Source organism: Miniopterus natalensis, chromosome 19, assembly GCF_054644295.1.
Source record: "Miniopterus natalensis isolate mMinNat1 chromosome 19, mMinNat1.hap1, whole genome shotgun sequence".
In the NCBI taxonomy this organism is placed as follows: Eukaryota; Metazoa; Chordata; class Mammalia; order Chiroptera; family Miniopteridae; genus Miniopterus; species Miniopterus natalensis.
Window position 1 is genome coordinate 26,963,453 of NC_142099.1, and position 21,221 is coordinate 26,984,673.

A 21,221-nucleotide genomic window follows, 5' to 3' on the forward strand; every position below is an offset into this window, starting at 1 on the left:
TTTGCCCCCCTGTCCCTGGCAGGCAGCATAGTGTTGGCACATGGCAGGGTTTGATAAAGATCACTTACGGATAGGTTTGGGTTTGGGCTCATACGGAGCACATAGGAGCACATTTGATTGGTGGCCTCAGGCATAGCTCAGACTTTATGGGGCTTTACAAATGAAGCAGCCCCACTGGGCCCATCCCCCGTTGCTCTCTGAATCATAGCTCTGGCCCCGGTCGTGTCAGCTCCTGTCCACCCTGGCCTTGTCCTCCTGGTCTGGTGTTAGGAGTCTCTTTTTGGGGGTCCAGTCCCAGAGGCTCCTGGGGTGAGGTTCTCCTGGGAAATCAGGAGGAAGCACCGGCCGTTGGCCTGCTCTGGGGAAGGCGAGCATTCTTGGGCCCTGGCTCTGGGACCACTCATGTGTTGTTTCTTCCCTTCCTGCCTCTAGCACTACTTTATGCCACCATCTTCGGGAATGTGACAACCATTTTCCAGCAGATGTACGCCAACACCAACAGGTACCATGAGATGCTCAACAGCGTTCGGGACTTCCTGAAGCTCTACCAGGTGCCAAAGGGGCTGAGTGAGCGCGTCATGGATTATATCGTGTCCACCTGGTCCATGTCCAGAGGCATTGACACAGAGAAGGTGAGGAGGGCAACGAGCTCAGATAAGCCCCCTGTCTGCCAGCTTTCCTGGGGGACCTGGGGCTCTCCTAGGGCAGGAGTTGTCCAACCTGGCTGTGCCTCAGAATTCACCTGGGTAGTTTTGGGTTTCCAGGTCCTACTTCCAGAGAGTTTGACAGCTTCCAGATCAACCTTGCTCAAAGACTAGCAATTAAGAGCCATTATTTAAGAAATTGGAAAGGCAGGGTGTGTCTTCTTGAGAGAAGAGGGACTGGAAGTCTTATGTGTCCAGGGCAGAATTTCCCAAATTCGTATGATGACAAAAATCCAGGCCACCCAGGGTGCGGTCGTCAGTATCACTGATTTTCTTTTTGCCTCAGGCTAGGATGGCACAAGATGGCACAGCACTGCTACTGATCCTGTGTTTACTGAAACTTTTGGTATTTCATTCCTACTATCACTTTTGCTACTATTACTCTTCTTTCTATTTAAATCCGCGCCCGAGCATTTGCCTTCCTCCCTTGGAACAGTCGGTTGAGAGTTGACCATTTAAAAGGAAAGTTGAACTAAACTTAACTGGTTCCAACTTAAAAGGAGCGGTACTTTGGTTTTTGCTGAACATCTGCCACGATCACAGCAGCAGCGTAACAGTGACCCTGCGGCACCAGCTGCCGCGACGTGAACGTGCGTTAAGCACAGACGCTTCCTGCGGGCTCTGGATCCTCGCTTCACTCGGGCTCCACCCTGCTGCTTTTTCTTGAAAGGGGTAAGGGCACAGAGGCCCGGCTAATTTTATTAGCGGCCCCTGGTCGCAGAGTTAAGGATGGCAAAGCCAGGATGTGAACCTAGTTTGTCTGACTTCAAAGTTTGTGCTTTTCCTACTATTACTCCTTTTAAAAAAAAAAAAAGTCCTCACCGGAGGATATGTGTTTATTGATTTTAGAGGGAGAGGAAGGAACACAGAGAGAGTGAGAAACAATGTGAGAGAGAAACATCAATTGGTTGCCTCGGGTATGCACCCAGACCGGGGATCGAACCACAACCCAGGTCTGTGCCCTAACCAGGAATCGAACCCACAACCTTTTGGTGTACGGGGTGATGCTCCAACCAACTGAGCCACCTGGCCAGGGCTACTCTTTTTTTTTAAATTTAAAACATGTAGTGGAGGGAAGACGGACAAGTGCAAACAGAGTTGCCCGCATTTCTCAGACAGCAAGACATCGGTCGGGCAGGATTAGTCCCCGGCTTTGCCTGTCACCTGTCCCAGCTGTGCCTGTTGTTTGCTCTGCTTTCTCAACAAGGCCGTGGGTTCTGTGGGTGCCTGGGAGCTGCCGGAGCAGAAAGGAATGTTGATCTCGGCCCTGGGTCTCCTTTTCCCAGGGGCCAGGATGCCTTTGCAAAGCTGCTGGTGGGAAAAGCCCCTTCACCGCCCTCATGCAGGGCTGGGCTGGGCTGGGCTGGGCTGGGCTGGGCTGGGCGCTGCCTGGGAGACAGCACTGTCAGCATTCACGCTTCCTTCCCCTCCCTGTAGCCTCCTGTCCCCGCAGGGCTTTGGGATCTGCCCCAGGTTCAGATCTGAGTGAAGATGGGACACTGTAGCAGCTCACTGCAGAGCCCAGCCTGGCCTGGGGCGGCTACTCTCCCTGGCCGGCCGCTCTGTGGAGAGGACCAGTCCCAGGGACCCAGCCTCTCCATGGGTCCCCTCTCCTCCATGCTGGGTCAGAGAGGTCAGTGATGACCACGGGAGCCGAGGCATGTGTAGGGGTGTGTGTGTGTGTGTGTGTGTGTGTGTGGTGGGAGGGTGGCAGTGCTGGGCTCATTCAGTTTACCAGTATTTGGCTAGTGACGTTGAGCATGTCACTTGTCCTTCTGAGTCTGTGACACCTGGAAGCTAGATGACTTTTAACACTAAGGCCGACCTCTAAGGCCCTTTGGGCTCTGACCTTCTGGACTTCAAAGCCTCCCTCAGCTGACCCACTGCCCTGTGCCGTGAGCACATCAGAGATGAGAGCCCACGTACACCGAGCCCATGTGTGCCGGCTCGGGGCCCTCAGGAGACCTCTGAGCTCAAGTTCAAAAATGAAGTCTGGGGGAAAAGCTAAGTGTTGCTTCAAGTTTGCATGGCTACTAAGTGTTAAGGCCAGGAATTGAATCCAGGTCTGCCTGCCCCAAAAGCCCGTCCTCTCAGCCATGCTCCTGTCCTGCCCAGTCTGGGGAGGCTCCAGGAGCCTCCGTGGTGATATCTCCCTGTGGCCCTTGAGGCCCCAAGGACCAGCTGGGATAGTCTTTCCTCAGAACCAAGTAGAAGGGAAGGTGGCCCATTTCAGGACCTCTCTCAGAGACAGGAATTCAGGATCCCCCACCCCTCCCAGTGTGGAGCCAACAGGAGAATGGTGGGGGTGCCCGATGGCTGAGCCGGTCTGCAGCCTCTCTGCTCCAGGTTCCCTCTCCTCTGCACGCGTGCTTCCCAGCGGCTCCGGGAACGATGCCCAGGGATAAAACTCTGTCACTGTGCCAAGGCTTCGTTCACTGACAGCCTCTGCCAGCAAAGTCCAGCCCAGGGGAAACCAAATATTTAAAGGTGGACTTCAAAGACTAAATCTTGGTTTTAAACCACTGGGCACAGTTTTGACATGACATGTAGCATTCTGCAATCCCTTGTGTTCTGTTTGGAGAGAGGAAGATCCAAATTAAATCCACATTTCTACAGAAGTCTTGTTGTAACGAGCTTTAAAGAGGAAAGCATTAGCCAGCACTCTGCCCAAGCACCGGCAGCCTGAGTTTTCCCGTCTCGGCCAGTCCTCCATCCCCTCTCCCGGAGAACATGCTGACCGCCTCAGCATCCTGCAGCCCCAGAGCGAGAACACAGGGGCACACAAAGGGAGGGGACTGGCATCCACTGAGTCCCTTCCTGGGGCCAGGCACTGTCCCGGGAAGTGTGCTGGGTGGATGTCATTTCATTCACTCTTCATCAGCCAGTGGTAGCTGTGTGCGTTTTGCAGGAGACGCCCAAGTGTAGAGCAGCTAAGTCACTTGGAGAGGAAGGAGGTGGGATTTCAACTGGTGCCGTCTTTCCAGGGCCTCCGCACAGATCACAGGGGCACCCGAGAGGGGTGGGATCTGAGCGAAGCTGTCCCGGGCAAGGTGAGGTTGGAGCTGGGTTTTGAAGGAGGCTGAGGGATTCCAGATTCCATGGTGAGCTGCAGACGCAGAGGCAGATGGCTCCTGCTAAGACAGAGAAGCAGGGATGGGAAAGAAATGTCCTCACTGGGCATGGTGGATTTTGTGCCCCCAGCTTTGTTCATAGGCTAGGATGGGAGAAAGGATTATTTTAGGAACACTCCAAATTTCTCTGAAAAAGTCCACTTGGACTCTTGCGTTGCTTAATGTGGAAGGGGCTGTGCAATGGTTTCTTGCAAAAATTTTGTCTGAGGAAATATTTCTGCCCCTAGAAAAGGCTGAGAAAACTGTCATTTCCTTGTAAGATGAACCCTACATGGTCTCTTACAGTTACCATGTTGCCTTGATTTCCTAAATGCTGAGAACCAAATCACGAGCCCATGTGTTTGGGGCAGCCACGTAATACAGAAAGTGGTTAGCATCCCAGACCAATAATAGCACTTACTTCCTAGGGTTTATGTGGGGATTAAATTAGCCAATGCAGGTAACACTCGAAAATGTAACATCACACCCCTCCCTGACTTTCCCTTCCTTCTTTACTATTCTCTTTAGCACTTACTACTAAATTTTACTTATTTTGTTTATTATTTGTCTCCTCCCACTAGATGTCAAGTTATGCCAGGGCAGGGATTTTTTTTCTACTTTATTCTCTGCTACCTTCTCAGAGCCTAGAAAGATTCCTGGCATATAATAAGATGCTCTATAAATAAGTATGAAATGAATGACACACTCTAAAGTGCTTAGCAATACCTGGGACATAGTAAGTGCTTAGTAAATATTACTCTCTGTCTTTCTTTAAATCACACCCATATTCCGTCCATCTGTAGATCACGTCAGCTCTATCTTCAAAATATATTCTGAGTACGATCATTTCTCACTGGCTCCACTGCCAACATTCCAGCCCAATTCCCTTAAGCACTCACCTGGACACCTGCAGGAGTGACCTGACTTTGATGTCTGAGGCTCACAGGGAAGCCAAGGGAGGCCTCAGCCCAGCGGCAGCGTCTAGGTTCTTGTCTCCATGCAAGAAAGAATTCAGGAACGAGACAGAAAGATTCAGTAAAGCACAGAGGTTTTATTAAAGTGGAAGCACACACTCAGATAAGGAGTGAGTCTCCCCAAGCGGTCTCGGGGGCTAGGCTTGTATTTTAAGATGTGGTTCTGGGCAGAGTACAGGCGGATAGAGTGAGGCACCACCTTCCCAGCAGGAGGGGGAGTTTTAATTGTCTTGTGGTCTCTTCTGGAACCGTACTGGTGTTGGTTTCCATACAGAGGAGGTGGGAGGAGGGCCCAAGTCCCTCAGTCTAGCGAACCTTCCTCAACTTGATTCCTTGGCTCCATTCTCGCTCTCCAAAGTCAGGACCCTCTAACTCCACTCTGTAGCTGCAATGACCCTCTAAAATATCGGTCAGGTCCTGTCACTTCCCGGCTTAATGTCCTCCAATGTGTCCCCATCACACTCAGGATAAATCAAAGGCTTTTCATACCAAAACGTCTCTACATGCCCTCCTGCTTGGTGACCTCCTGAAACTTATCTCCTACCCTTTTCCCCTCATTCACATTGGCTATTGCTCAGGTCTCTTCACAGCCTTTGTTATTATTCTGGAATGTTCTTCCTTCACACGGCTCCCTCTGACACATTATGAAGGTGTAGGCATAAATGTCACCTTCTCAGAGAGGCCTTCCCCAGCTACCTAAAGAGTCCCACATTAGGAGGGGATCATTGGAGGGAAATGGGGGAGACATCTGTAATACTTTCAACAATAAAGATAAATTAAAAAAAAAAAAAGAGTTCCACATGCTTCCAGCCCTCCTACTATCGGGACCCTCTTCTGAGCACCGAACACAGATTTTCGTGTTCACAGCCTCCCAAAGAGAGTAAACACCATGAGGATGGCACTGTGACTGTCGTGTCCACCAGCGCCTTGCTTGCAGTCTAGCCTAGTGGGGGTGGCTTCTGCCCCCAGGTGTTGTGGGGCAGTGGGCTGGAGGCCAGGATGAAGAGGACCCTGACACTGTTTCTTCCCTTCCCGTGCCCGGCCAGGTCCTGCAGATCTGCCCCAAGGACATGAGAGCCGACATCTGCGTGCACCTGAACCGCAAGGTGTTCAAGGAGCACCCTGCTTTCCGGCTGGCCAGCGACGGCTGCCTGCGGGCCCTGGCCATGGAGTTCCAGACGGTGCACTGTGCCCCGGGGGACCTCATCTACCACGCTGGAGAGAGCGTGGACAGCCTCTGCTTCGTGGTCTCCGGCTCCCTGGAGGTGATTCAGGATGATGAGGTGGTGGCCATCCTAGGTAGGTGATGTTCCCTTGGCTGGAAGGAAACTCTGCTGCTTAACTACTGGGCAGCTCAACACCACTGCGGCCTTCAATCAGAGATTGCACCGCAGGGCAGGGCCAACTGTTCGTTTAGCATCTATGCATCTATCCAACAAACAAATATTTGAGTGCCTCGTTCTTGGCAGTCCCAGTCCGAGGCACTTGGGGTATTGCAATGACAAAAATGGGTTTATACCCTAGAGACGCCCAGTCTACTAGGGGAAGCTGAACAAATAAGCAAACATTTGCATAGAGTGGAAGGGGCATCTAACCCAGTATTCGAGTGTGGAGAGGGCTCCTTGGAAGAAATGACGTGCCTAAGCTAAAAAATAAAGGTTGAGAGTGAGTTAACATGGAGAAGAGAAGGGACACAGGAGTATTCTAAGCAAAGGGGGGACCATGTGTGAAACCCCTGCAGAGAGAGAACAAGATTCATTTGAAGAACTGTGTGTGCCAAAGACTATTTTAAAGCAGGGGATAGGCTCAGTCAGATTTATGCTTTTAGATAAGTGGCTGTAGTTGCAGCTTGGAGAGTGGATCGAAGGGACAAGGCTGGGATGGGTAGGTGAGGCTGGAGACACGTTATCTAGGAGGCAAATTGGGGGTGAGCAAATCAGAGAAGCAAATGAAGTGACGTATTTTAAAAGTAGACTCAACAGGACTTGTTGAAGGATCTACTGTCAGGGGAGAGGAGTCAGTGAGGAAGGTGGGGTTTCTCACAAGGGTAACAGGGAAGCTGCTCTGCTCTTATACCCTGTTCTTTTGTTTTTTTCTAATCCTCACTTGAGGATATTTTTTCCATTGCTTTTCAGAGAGAATGGAAGGGAGAGAGAGAGAAACATCGATGTGAGAGAGACACATCGATTGATTGCCTCCTGCACATGCCCCGACCGGGGCAGGGGATTGAGTGCAACTGAGGTATATGCCCTTGGTTGGAATCAAACCCAGGACCCTTCAGTGCTCTGGCCAACGCTCTAACCACTGAGCAAAACCAGCCAGGACTGATATACACTGTTGCAGGGAATGTGAGAGAAGACCAGGGGTGAGGGACACGTTGTTATTTTGCATGTTGAACATCAGTCGCCTTTGAGAGATTCATCAGATTGCCGGAGGGAGCTACAGAGCAGCTCTTGCCTGGGGCGTGTCTACTCTTTGAGTGGGCAGGACATCATAATAAGAGCTGGTCATCTATTCTGCACCAGGCATTTCACCTACAGATTCTCAATGAATCTTGAGTGTATCCCTATGAAGTGATTGTATGATCCCCATTTTGTATATGAGACAATGAAAGCTCAGAGAGGTTAGGAAACTCTCCCAAGACCTCGCAGCTGATGAGGCCCACGTAGCCAGCATCCTGGAGTCCCTCTAACTCCAAAACCTCTGTCAATCCATTTTGCAATAACTCAATCCTAATGATAATTTGTGTAGTTTGCTGGTCCATTAAGTTGCCAGATGCTGCTAAACACTGTAGACGTATATTTTTATCTTTTACATATGATGTTTTAGGAATCTGAGACAGGGAGATATTAAGTTACACTGAAGTTAAAATTGAAATTCAAACTAAGTATCTAGACGTAGATAGTGTTTTTAAAAAAGCCCAAACTTTGCTCCTGCTTGACCTTCCAGTGCATGAGTATGCACCCCTCCTCCTGCCACCCGGCCCCAAGGGAACTCGCCCTCTTGGTTACATTCTGCTGAGGTTAATAACCAAGGACGATTTCTATTCCTTCCGCGCGTGCTGGAGACCGGGATGGAGCCTGGGTGGGGGCGGAGGCTGACACCGTCTGCTGAAATAAGTGTTCTGGACTCCTGGCGTCCACTGAACTCTACAGATAGGGTTATTCTGGTCCTTGCCTTTCTCATCCACACAGACGGGAGATGTGACTGTGTGTAAGGAACAGAACCCATGAGCTGTACAGCTGTTGCTTTACTGTAGCTGCAGGGAAATGACACTTATCCCTGCCATCACTTAGTGTCCTTGATAAAGGGGACTTTCCATTGGTAACAGCAACCGGGGTGTTTGCCCGAGAAGAAGAGTACCTAGTGTCCAGTAGGGTCCCCTTTGAATTTGAATTGGTGCTTTGGTGTAGGGCATCTTTCACCCATCCCCCCACGGGTAACTCACCACATGCCTTTCCAGGGAATACTGTCCGCCCTATGTGCTCATGCTCAGGGCACCCTCACTGATGTACCCTAAACAGCCGCACTCTTAGGAGTTGGGGATGAACACCTAGGCATGAACGTATGACAGAGCCGCAGAGGAGCAAGGAAGGCAAAAGACCACGTCCAAGCCATGTCCCATTCCCCTCAGCCTGGGCTGCTTATGGGGAAGTACTGGGGCTTGATGAGTGTTGATCTACTTGGTCAATTGACTGCTTCTCTAAATCCAGCCTCCGCCTCGGCCCTTCCTGAGCACCCTGCCTGCTCCCGTTAGCAGTGTGGATGGGACCTCTTGAGATAGCTCAGCAGCTACGGGTTCAAACTGGTTGTTGCCCTCAAGCTGTCCAGACTGGAAAAAACATCTTCCGTGTGTCCCCAGGAGCCAGGACATTCCAAGAAGCCCTGATTCTATAAAAGGGCAATACAACTTCTTTGAGTCAAACTGACCTCTGGGCCAAGACACATAAGGGATTCTAAGCTATTTGCTCTGTGGAAACTTAAGTTTAGAGCTGTTTTTTTCTAATTAGAATATATTTTGCTCAGTAAATTGAAATCATTTTGACTTGCAAAAGGGGTCCAAGCATCAGATGGATATGAGAGCTAGATCTTTATTGCCCTTCGATGCCCTTCAGTTCAATCCAGCCAACATTTATTGAACACTTGCCAGACACTGTCATGGGGGTAGGGATGCAGCTGTGGACCAAACATTCGCCCAGCCTTCAAGGAGTTTCCGTGAAGGAGACTGATTGTTATTTTAAAAAGCAACAATCACACTGCTTGATAAGTGTTATCACCGAGAGAATGCAGGTGCTTCTAGAGGGGCTTTGGATAAGTAATTATTGAGCAGCTACTGTGTCTCTGGTGCTCCAGTGAGGAAGAGAAATAGCCAGGTCATCTTTAGTTATCACAAGGAGTCTTTAAAAAAGGTCCAGAGCTCATTTTTCTCATCTGTTCGGTCTCTAGCCTCTTGTTATCAGTTCACTCATTTACATTCTGCTAATTGTTGCCTCCTTTCAGTTCTGATATTCCACCCCCAATCTCTGTTTAATTTTAGCACAGGCTCCAAAAATGAGGAGAAAGGTCACTATTCATAACTGAGCCTGTTTAGTATGTGTTTAAAAAGAACTCCTTCTAATAAAAGTGTTCTAAGAGTGTTTTTCAAATTTTGACTGCAACTCACCATAGGAAATGTTTATTACATCATGAACTGCTAAATACGTGCACACACCATTGTACATAAAACTCAGTATTATCTTTCATATAATTTTATTTTTATTGTAGACAGTATTACAGATGTCCCCATTTCCCCCCCATTTGCCCACCTCCACCAAGCCCCCACCCCCTCTTCCCTCTGATGCACCTGGCATTTTCTATTAAATTCTATTACCTTTCACTTAAGAAGAAATTGACTGCCATGACCCACTAAATTGATTTATTGACCTGCTCACAGTCTGCAGTTTAAAATCATCGTCCCACAAACATGGACTATATCTTGGATTGAAGGCCATGCTGTGTCCTGAAAACAGAATATACTAGATAATCTCTTATGATCTTCGTTTCCTCTGATGTTCTTTGCCTTAATTTTGAGATGACACGTTCCCAAATCTCCTTTTGGTATTGTCTTACAAGTCACTTAATGTCTTCTCAAATTTAGTTTCTTGGTTCTTTAAAATACACTTAAGACTTCAGCATGTGCATTTTTTAATGATATTTTTAAAAAATAATTTTCTTCTAGTTTTTCATAGATATCAGAATAAAAAAGCACAGATATCCATGTTTGCCCCTGTCCAAGGAGTACTATTAGCATTTGCAAGTAACTTGTTATCTGTTTTGTGTTACTTGACCATAGTGGATGAGTCACAGGCTTTCATCAGGGCTGTGCTTGAGTGTGGTCCATCTCCCTGTGTTTCCATTTTATTTAAACGATCTTGTTTCACTGTGATTTAGTGTCTCTGTAGTAACTTTTACGGGTTTTGTATTTTAATGCTTAATTCATATCTTAATCATGGATCGTCTTGGGTCTTTTAGTTTTGTTTCATTCTATTGCATAAGACTAAGGTCATTTTGGCCAGGCTGCCTTGAGTAATGCAAAGAGCCCCGGACCTGCGCTGGAGATGTACCTGTAGCCCTGGCTCTGCATGAATTCCCTGCAGGAGTCACCACGAACTGGTTGAGTCCAAGGCTTCCTGGGATTCTACCAAGCCCATCACACTGCATCAATCACGTGTTCACTCCTCTGTCTCTCCTGTGAGCTGAGATCCTTTGATTTCCTATCTCTGGTTTGGTCCCAGCACCTGGAAGGCACCATCGGCTGTTTGCTGAATTGAATTGAAAGGCAGTCTGTGAAAGGCCTCGTGGTCCAGAATGAGGGTCTGGACTTTCTCTTATGGGATGAGGGGTCCAGAGAAAGTTTTAAACATGAGAGTGACATGCGGATCTGGTCCCACAAATACAGAGGCATGGAGGCTAGCTAGCAGGCTCAGGTGGGACATGAGGAGGGCCCAGGTGAGGTGGGAGGGAGATGGGGAAGAAAAGCGGTCCAGAGATATCAGAGGAGGGAGAACCTCCAGGATGTGGGAGATGAAGAGAGGGAATCGTTTCTGGCAGCGACTAAATAGGCAACAGAGCCAGGGGAGAAAGAAGAGACGGAGGGGAGGAGGGGTAAAGATGATGGTTTAGTCTGTTGAGTCTGAAGCGTCTTTCTGGAACAGACCTGGGCATGGCTCTCAAATGGAGGAAGCTCTTATCTCCCTGTGGCTGGGCCAGAGCCCAAGGAAGGGGAGCAGCCACGAGGAAGGCCGGCGGGCAGACCCGGCTCATCAGATCATCTGAGTTCGTGTTCTGCTTGCAGTCCTGTCACTACTGGACTAGGATTTAAACTCTCCTTGCCTGGCTGGGTGTGACTCAGCGGTTGAGCATCGACCTAGGATCCAGGCAATCAGGGTTCGATTCCTGGTCAGGGCATGTGCCCGGGTTGCAGGCTCGATCCCCAGTCGGGGGCTTGCAGGAGGCGGCCGATCAGTGACTCTCTCATCATGGATGTTTCTATCTCTCCCTCTCCTTTCCTCTCTCTGAAATCAATAAGGATATATTTAAAAAATAAATAAATAAACTCTCCTTAAATGGACACATCAATGTGTAAATGCTTTTACACAGTTGGCGTCTTTTTTCCCCTAATTTGGAAGACACGCTCATCTTTGCTTTAAGTAGTTACTTTGGATCCATTGACCTTGCTTGGATGTTAATGTAACATCTATTTATTTAGCAACTATCACAGCTTAACAAGGTGTTAGCCTCTTTGAGTCTGGGAGGGATATAGAGAAAATCCGTGTCTTGGATGAATGTTCTGTCCCATTTGGGGAGATAAATGCATGATTAGGGACAATAAGTGACACAGGTTCCTCTTTCTATAGACTTCCTGGAGTAAACAAGGAGATGTTCATGGAGGAGGTAGAAGTTGACTGGGCTTGTTGGGACCAGTAGGAATGTTTAATAGACAGGGTCTAAGAGTGGGAAGAACAGCCTGAGCCTCTGCAGTCATTAGAGGTAGGATCATAGAGGCATATTCAGGGACCAATGTGAGTAGACAGAAGAGTTTCCATGTGGGCCGGTGGTTCTCGGTGTGAGTGAGCGTCACACTGAGCTGGAAAGCTTGTTCCTGGTGCAGGTTCCCGGGCCCTCCCTGTGGATTTTGATTCTGCAGCTGTAAGCTGGGGCCTTGGGATCTGCAGTGTCTTGAACCCTCCATCCCTCGGGTGATATAATTGAATATGAGTAGAGGACGATACCTTGAGAACACCGCTGTAGACAGTCACTTCTTGGTGTTTTTTGTGGAAATGGGTGAGATGATGATCCTGTAGAAAGTAGGCTTTGTTTTATTAGCCTAAGCCATGTGAACTTGCCAACTTTCAGCTATTTCTGACCTGCCAAAATGGTAGGATAAACAACTAGTGATCTATATACAAGGGAAGGAGGGCCCAGGCTCTGGTGGTGGCTCTGTGAAGATGGAATCAGGATTTGGACACGTGAGGTAGGGTGTTCCAGATGGAAAGAGTGGTGGGAGCCGAGGCCCGGGGAAGGGTGTGCTTTGTCATGAAAAGACTAGCATTTGAGCTGGAACTGAGAGCCCTGAGGGCAGCAGTGGGGCCTGGGGCTGGAGAGGCAACTCAGGGCTAGCCTGTGGACGTTTTAAATGTCTGCATAAAGAACTAGGCAGGGGGGAACCACCAAAGGTGGCGAGTCAAGTATGACACTGTTAGAGCTGCGATTTGTGAAGATTACTGAATTAGACATACAGACCAGGAGGTCATTAGGTGACTACGGCTTATAGTAGAGATGAGAGGTGTGCAGGTCTGGGCAGTGGAAACTAAGAGAGAAGTAGGGTTTCCCAATAAAACAGAGGACACCCTGTTAACTTTGGATGTCATATAAAGAAAAAGTCATTTTTAGCTTAAATACTTCCAAACAGTGAATGGCATATTTATGATAAAAAATGCTTTCCATATATCTGAAACTCAGCTTTAACTGGGTGACCTGTATGTTTATTTGCTAAATCTGCCCACCTTACATGGAAGGGACAGGTGGATGAGACACTGTGGAAGGAGAGTCTGAAAGGTTGTGAATAATGGGAACTGAGGTGTAGATCGAGGGAGGTGAGAGGTGATGCTGACATCCGAGTAGGTAGAGAGATGGAGACATCGGCAGGAGGAGGCTTCCAGAAGACAAGACAGTGAGAGAGCAAGGTGATGTCTTGGTTTTGACTTGTTGATTTAAAGACCAGTGGAGTGTCCAGTTGGAGTCTTCATCAGCTACTCAGAAAGGTGGGGAAAGAGGCCAGGGCTTAAGACAGAAATTTGAGATTCAGAAGAAGGAAGGGGGGAGGGGGGAAGACAGGTACAAGGAGAACATATGGATATTTTTCTAGATGACCAAGTATTTCAGAACACTTTAAAAGAAATGGGAGTGTAGCCCTTCAGATGCTTACAGGGAACTTTAAATGTTATGAGAAACTCGTAGGATGGGTGAAGTAAAAAAAATACAGTTTGTAAAAGCAGCATGATCTCAGCGATGTGGGAGAAATGTTGGTAGGTAAAAGCCCACAAGCATCTTCGACATGTCACAGGGGAGGTCTTCGGTTTGTGAGGCTGTGGGAGATTTTCATTTCCTTTTCATGTGTTTGTCTGTCTTCAAGTCTTCTTTAAAAGAGCATGTGCTACTTTCAAAATCAGTCAATTTATTTTTTAAAGTAACGCTTGAGAAAGTCAGCACCGCTCCAAGGTTCGCAGATCCTTTTAAGTTTTTAGGATACAATTTGAGAGAATAATATTTTAACAGAATTTCTATTATTTGCTGATCCAATCAGAAAATAATGACATTTATTTTAGTAGGTACCACCCAACTCCTCTCTCAAACAGTTCTTGAATAGGGGGAGCCTGGTTAGGCAATGAAGACAGGGTGGCTGTCTAACAAAGCTTTAAGAACTGCAACAGCTCCCTCTAGACCCTCATTGTGTTAGAGAAGGAGAAGCTTAGTCCTTCACAGAGATGCTTCCAAGGTTCTTGTGAGCTGGAGGGGTGAGGGGGCACCCTCCACTTCCTGCGTTGCCATCTCCCATGGGGCATTGTCCTGCCCACCAAGAGGACCAGCTGAAGTGCCATAGAATAAAATCCATGTCATAGGTGATTTCGTGCTCAGCACGGGGGGGGGGGGGGGGGGACGACACTGTTTTAGTGTCTCTCTAAACACTCCAACCAAGCATTAATATTCATGTAGCTGTTCCATCAACCAAAGCAATTATATTGTATCTGCACTCCAAGCGAGGAGGTACAGTGTGAATAATCTAGACATTCGGAAATGCAAAAACATTTGTATCAGGTAATGAATACATTACCTGATTGAGAGGGGTTGGGGTGGGGACAAGGCTCTCTTTCCTAATTTTGTGTCTGCTTAAGCAGTTTTTTTGAAAAAAAGGATTTGCAGTCCCTGAGGACACTGGTAGTTAGGAGAGTTAGTAGATCTTTCTAAAAGAAATTCTCATAGTTTTAGTGCCCAGACAGAGCGAATCGGTTAAATCAAAATTATGGTAAATCAAGATATAAGAAGCTCTATTGGCAAGCAAAATGTTTCCAACACAATATTAAATAGGGGAAAGCAGAATCTATTACTATGTATGCAGTAACAGTAACCTCAATTACATGAAAAGGCATGTATGAGTGGAAGGGAGATGGAAAGGGTACCATAATGTAGGCCACTGTTTTCTGGATAGTGGCCTAAGTTTCCAATATATTTCAATTATTTTCTACACTATACCTATATTCTTTTATAAACAGAAAGGGAATGATCAAGTCAATTTTCAGTTCTTATTTATAGCGATTTTGCAAAGCATCACCTGCTTTCCGTGGAAGATTTGTGGTCTGTATAACTCAGTGGAGAGACATTGGATTAATTAAATTGTATCTCATTGCAGTTGTGAAGAACAGAAGGAGAACTGTCATGATGTTTCCAAGCCATTGCTTTAATCTAACCCTTTGTGGGCGGCCCCGCTCAGGGAGAGGTGCCGGGGTTGTTTGCTCATGCTCAGTACCTTCTCCACCAGGAAGGCTGGTGACCCATATTTTGAGTGAGAGTTTAATTCCTTTAAGGAGAACATTTGTATCATTGGGTAATTTCTGATATTCATTATCTTTATTTCTTCTTTTTTTAAATTTGTCTGGAGCAGAGTGAGCTGTGGGAGTGTTTCTGAGCAGATCAGCAAATTCCTTCTTGAGTCGGGCTGACAATGTAGCTATCTGAAGACACCGGGTTCTTGCATTGGAGCTGGAGACCAAGTCTCTCCCTAAAGTCACCCATCCTTAGGCTTTCTAAGTCTTTCATATCCTACCCTACCTTACGTTGTTCACGCCGACCCATCTTTCCACCGATGTATTGATTTGTTCATTCCAGAAGCATGCCAGGTGTAGTGCTGTGGATTGGAGAGACAATAGCGAGCCCAACAGTTACAACCTGGCAGGGAGCTAACAGTCTCACCAGGAAGACAGACAAGTAAATATGCAGTTTTATAGTACAGTGCCTAGGTTTATAATAGGAGTAAGAAAAGGATGCTATGGGAGCTTATGAAACAGGCCAGCCAGGAGAAATCAAAGAAGGCTTCCTGACAGAGGTGGTAGCTGAGTCCAGACTTGCACAATGAACTCAATTCCCCCGCGTGCAGTAGTGGCGATGGTGGCTGGGATTGGGGATTAAAGAGAGGGTGTTCCAGGCAGAGGGGACAGCATCTACAAAGACTTGGAAGCCGAAGAGTGACCGAATCACATTTGTGTTTAGAAAGAGCACCCTGGCTGCTGTGAGGGCAAGAAGCAATAAGGTCTAGAGCAGAGCCCCAAGGAATACGTTTATATGGGACTTGCCCAGGAGGCTGGGGTGCACTGCCAGCAGAGGGGGGGAGACAGGAGAGAGGGGCATCGCAGAAGATAAGGAGAGTGGGGATGGGATCTTCAAACATTCCAGAACCATAGTTCACTGACTAGAAGATGCCACGGATCATAAGACACACCAGTATTTTATGGCCAGTTAGACTGTGATCGTGGATTGTAAGGCACATTCTGATTTCAGAGCTCAGAAGTGCTAAACAACTTAAGTATACATTAGAACCAAAGAGGTAGTATAAGTTGAAGACGAAAAAATATCTTTTAGCTTCATGAGGAAGAGATACTGACTACTGTGAAAGTGGCGTTAGTGGAGCCTAGGCGTCAGAAGGGAGATTAGAGAAGCTTGAGACACGGAGAGGGATGGGTGGTGGTGTGTTCAGGGGTGCTTAACAAATTGCATCCATCCCTCCAAGTTTCCAGGCCAAGAGAGAGGCAATAAGTAAGATAGGCACAAGACAAAACATCACCTTTTATTTTTCTGATAAAGCTAATACTGGAGAATGTGCTTTCTATCTGGATCCAAGAAGGCTTCCCAAAATTGAGCCCCAGAACGAGACCCACCCTGGTGCTGCTGAGCAGCACAAGCTGAGCCCGCGAGGGTCTCCCTGCAAATCCCATGGTGTGGAGGGACGCAGAGAACATGCATCCTGCAGGCAGACAGACCCCAAGGAGAGAGCGAAGGGCTGGCCTACACACCGGCAGCTTCTTCCAAAGCCATCAGATGAGGGGACGGACGCATGTGATGCCCCTGGAGCTGCCTTCACGGCAGGATACATCGAGAGTAGGGATAAGTCATTTTCCCTTAATAGTGAGTGTGGAGACAGTGCAAATAACACTCCCAAGAAACTGAACCATAAAAGATAAGACAACTTAACCCAAACCAGCTACCTTCACTCCCCACCACCCAGCTTTTCTCCTCTGTTGCTTGGAAAAAGTATCCATCTATTGCATGTATCTAAATTCTCTTGGCTCACCACAGAAGGCCGGCTCTGTTCCCACTTCCTCTCTGAAATCTAGTTCTAGCCCCACCTCGGCTATTCCATTTGTATTTGATTCTTCATTGTTACAAACATGTAAGTTTTGTCTCCTTAGTTGTAAGCCCCTTGAACATAGAGACAATGTAATATCCTTCTGTCTTATCCCCCTTAACCACTGGAAGGAACAGTGCCTGACCCAGAGGAGTGGGTGAGGCCAGAGATGGTGAGACGGAACCCCACCTTTGGGAACCCTCAGTTAGATGCCATTCACACGAGACCTGGCTTGTGATGTTACATCTTCTTGTGTGGGTCTCATTGATAAGATCTGTGGCTGACCTGGGCAGGGTCCCCATCTCTGTTACAGAGACGGTTTGCAGAGGAGCGTAACTGCTGCTCCTCTTTGCTCTGCAAATGTTTCTCAAACATCTCTGCGCTGTCCTGTAAAACCTAAAATGAGATACCCCTCAGATGTGCGGAGACACGCACACTTGTCCCTGGAGCCGAGGCCTCCCCAGCATGTCCAGCCCCAGCTCTCTTTGTTGGCAAAAGAAATCCAATCAAACATGTTGGCTCAGCACCCGACACCACAACAGAATCAGATAAGAGCCGGCGGGTAAAGCTAAGCCTGTATTCCTAGCAGTATGTTTTTACCGCTCGGTCGGGGAAGACAAATTGATGAGATTTACACCAAGTCTGTCTGTCTTTCATGGGCCTTCTCACTCCTCTAAACTGTAGCAGATGAAGCAGAGGTCACAGACTGCCTGCAGCATTCCCCCCCCCCCCCCCCCAGCACAAGAGGGACTTTGTAGATTCACTACAGATAAGAGACGGCAAAATTCAAGGTGTCAAAGCTGCTTACCTCCCCTCCCCCACGATCTCAGACGATCCAAGGGAAACACCATCCACGCGTGTGGGAGAATTATTAAGTATTCCTAAAGCCTGGACTTCAGCACCCTTGGGGTGAGGCACATGGTGGTACCTGAAGCGGGGTCCCTGGCCAGGGCCTGGCCTGATGCACGGTGAATTCTCAGCAGATCCTGGCTCTCTGGTCCACACTCGGGGCTGTGCTGGGAGGTGGGTGGGTGCTGCACCCGAATGAGGAGACCGGGCACTTTCATGGAAGGATTACAAAATATACTTGTGAGTGAAGGAACAGGTGATCCAATACATGGGCTTTCCCAGAAGCAGAGCTTTCAGTCCTACTAAGAGCCCTGTCCCATGCTGTGCCTCTCCCTGGAGTCACCTCTGTGCGGGCCAACTCCCTTGCGCTGGTCAACTGGATCTCGGCTCAGACAGCCTCCAGGTCTCGGCTCAGGACATCACGTATTTCCTTAGCCCTTGCGTTGAGCTGGATACCCTCCTGCAGTCCCCCCATCACGGCCCCTACTGTGTTATAATCCCCTGAGTCTCTGTCGCTCACCACCTCGGGTGGGTCATTCCACCGCTAAACCTCGGCCCCCAGAACAGTGCCTGCCGGGAGCTGCACAAGTGACTGGACGAGTTCTTTCTAATGGTTTGGGTCTGGAGATGGCTGATGCCTTTAGCAGCAGATAATGACTTTAACTGGGGTTATGTCTTGCTCAGCGCAGGACACCCCACTGTGAGTGGCCCTTAGGAGAGCACATGACAGGGAACAGCGAGGAGAAGCAGCCGTCGGTTTCACCGTTGCCCTTCCCTCTCTGGCCTGCCAAGCTCGCCCTGAGCCTGTCTGTGGATAAACCAGGGCCTTTCCCGGAGGATTCCAAGCTCTGGGTCAGTTTCAGAGCAGAAGCGCTTCCCTCAAGTCTTTAGCCCTCAGGTAGGCTGTTCAGTCCCCCCAGGGGCCCAGCTCCAGCACCTCTGGAATTTGCCCTGGTCGCCCAGCCCTCTTAACTCTCTCAACTCCCACTCCCACTTCTAGCCTCTGTCCTTCATTGAATCAAATCACCTGCAGGGTCTTGGCTTTTCCCCTATACGGAGATCTCCCCTTCCTCTCCCTGGGCGGCCGCAGCCAAGTCCCCGCTCCCGTCTCTGTTCCTTCTTCAAGCCCACGTGCGTGGCCGGGAGGGTAGTTTGTGTCCACTGCCACCGTGGAGGTGCGGTGTGGAATCGGGGTGCAGGAGGAGTCCTGGTCACAGGGATGCTTGCCTGGGGCTTTAATTAGACTCCCTTTCTTTCCTTCCTTTCTTTTTTCCCTTCTTTCCCCTCCAACTCAGAACAAACATCCACTTAGAATGTATTTTAGAAACTTGGAGCGTTACTTTTTAATATTCCGCACCCAGCACGTCGGTGTAGTAAATAAACCCATAAGCCAATTGCCTCAATTAGTCTGATTTCCCGGTGCCCTGGGGTACCTTTTGCTCCTGGGTGAATGATTATCTCACGCTAGGGGACAGGAGGGGGTGTGGGTGTAGGGCTTGTCCTTGCTTCTGACTCGCAAGCCGACGGGGGAAGTCATTGTTCCCGGGATGTGTGCAGAGCCCGCCAGGTGCTCCGTGGCCTTCCCTGTGGCACGTTCCCCAAGTTACCTGTGTCACAAACACATCTCTCATTTGCCAGAATGGTCTTGGGTTTGTTCTGAATCTGGCAGGTCCTCTAACACCACATTCTTAAATCTCACGAACACGCTGTATACAAAAAAAAATAATAATAAATGCTGCCTTGCCAGGAAGAAGGATTGTACCAGTTTCAATGTGAAATGCTTTTTGTGGTAGGCCTTTGTTTGGGAGACTTTGTACGTTGGGCACGCTGTCATCTCTGAGGATGCACTTATTTATTTCATGGTAAGTTTCAGCCCTTCGTTTAAAGCAATAGGTATGAAATGGCTTGTGAACTGAATTTTTACAGATAAATTCACATGTTAAATACACACGAGGAGCTATCATTTTACTTTACGGTTTCTTTCATAATTAAAAAAATGACCCCCAAATGTGTTTGAGAAGTGTAATGCTCTGATGCTAGATCTTGTTTAAATGAAGTGATTTTATTAAGAATCAGACAAGATTACCAGTGCTTTTCTACTCACAGGAGTTCTTGCTTAGTTATACCCCACTACATCCCAACAGGAGACGGCGAGTTTTGTAAATTCTGCATTTCCCATTGATATTCAAGATGCTCATTCAGGCCCCTGGCCGGTGCTTGCTTAGTGGTTAGAACGTCGGCCCACGGACCGAAGGTCACGGGTTTGATTCCCAGTCAAGGGCATGTATCTGAGTTGCAGGCTTGATCCCTGGCCCGGTCGGGGCACGTGTGGGAGGCAACCAGTCGATGTGTCTCTCTCACATCGATGTTTCTCTCTCTCCCTCCCTCTCTCCCTCCCTTCCACTCTCACTAAAAATCAATGGACAACCAATAGATGCTCCCTCAGGACAGCCTGCCCCTTTTAGAGCCACTTCTCTCCCTTGTCTCATTCTTTCAGGGGAGAAGGTGAGGTGCCCGCCCAGAGCTGGGACTATTTATGATGTTCTGCTGGAACAGTCGGTAACTCATCCAGTCTCACGGGGCCTCTCACCTAGACTTCTGTGATTCTGTGTGCTCTGATTATCTATTTCTGTGTAACAAACCACCCCCACATTTAGTGGCTTAAGAAATTCTTTTTTGTTTCTCACCGTTCTGTGGGTTCTTGCTCAGCTGGGTGGTTCTCACCTGGGCTTCCCGCCTGTGGCTGTCGGCCGGTGTTGGCTGGGGCTGCGGTCCTCGGACAGCTGAGCTGGGCTGGGTGGCCACGACGGCTCGTTTACATGAGTGACAGAGGCTGGCCGTCAGCCGAGCGCTCAGAGGGGCTGTCCACCAGGGCACCTGCATGTCACCTCTTGTGTGGTTCATTCCTCAGGGTGGCTGGGTTCCAAGAGAAGCTGCAAGGCGTCCCATGACCTTGCCTCAGTGCCCCAGGCATCACTTTGGCCACACTCTACTGCACAAGGCAGGGGGCTAAGGTCAGTCCAGATTCGAGGGGAAGAGAATTGGCGCCGCCTGGGGATGTGAGTTGCAGAATACAGATGGGGTCCATTATTTTATTATGGTAGTATGTCAGAAGAAGAGCGTTCTTTAGAGGAAAGAGACTAAATAAATACGAAAGGCAGGAGAGGCATTGTGATGCAGTGTAGGGAGCTTAGGGAATGATTAATAGGTATGAACGAATTGGCCAGGCCTGCTGGGTAGAACTCGGGGAGCACCCACTGAATGAGCCTATCTCCACGGAAGCCAGGTGGCATCCACAGAGAGAAACACGCCCATCCACTGGCCCCAGCCCTAAGTCAGCCCACTCATATTACAGGTGACTGAATCACAACGTGGTAAGGGAATTTAAATAGCATGGTTTTAAAGGCATATTTGTCTAAAACCTTCTGCACGCATGTATCCTGCTCGCATGGAGTCTGTAAAACCATCTTCACAAATCAGAACTGCATATCACTTCACAGACACACGGAGAAGTGTGCAGCAATGTGTCCAGTGCGCGTGTTTCTCAGATCGCATGTTAGACATGCTCAGAGAAGGCTTTGCCCAAGTAGAGCTTATATACTAAGGATCACACTGTTGGGTGTTTAAAAAAAGGTCAAGTTCTGTC

At 48.5% G+C, this 21,221-nt stretch overlaps 1 protein-coding gene across 2 annotated transcripts in view; it reads left to right on the top strand.

Annotated features, from left to right (window-relative positions):
• KCNH1 (potassium voltage-gated channel subfamily H member 1) overlaps positions 1 to 21,221 on the top strand; it is a 264,872-nt gene that overhangs the window by 187,359 nt on the left and 56,292 nt on the right. For both annotated transcript variants that reach the window (XM_087828133.1, XM_087828135.1), the window contains exons 8-9: positions 433 to 632; positions 5,835 to 6,087. In XM_087828133.1, coding sequence (XP_087684259.1) covers positions 433 to 632; positions 5,835 to 6,087 — 453 coding nt within the window. The remainder of the gene's footprint in view (positions 1 to 432; positions 633 to 5,834; positions 6,088 to 21,221) is intronic.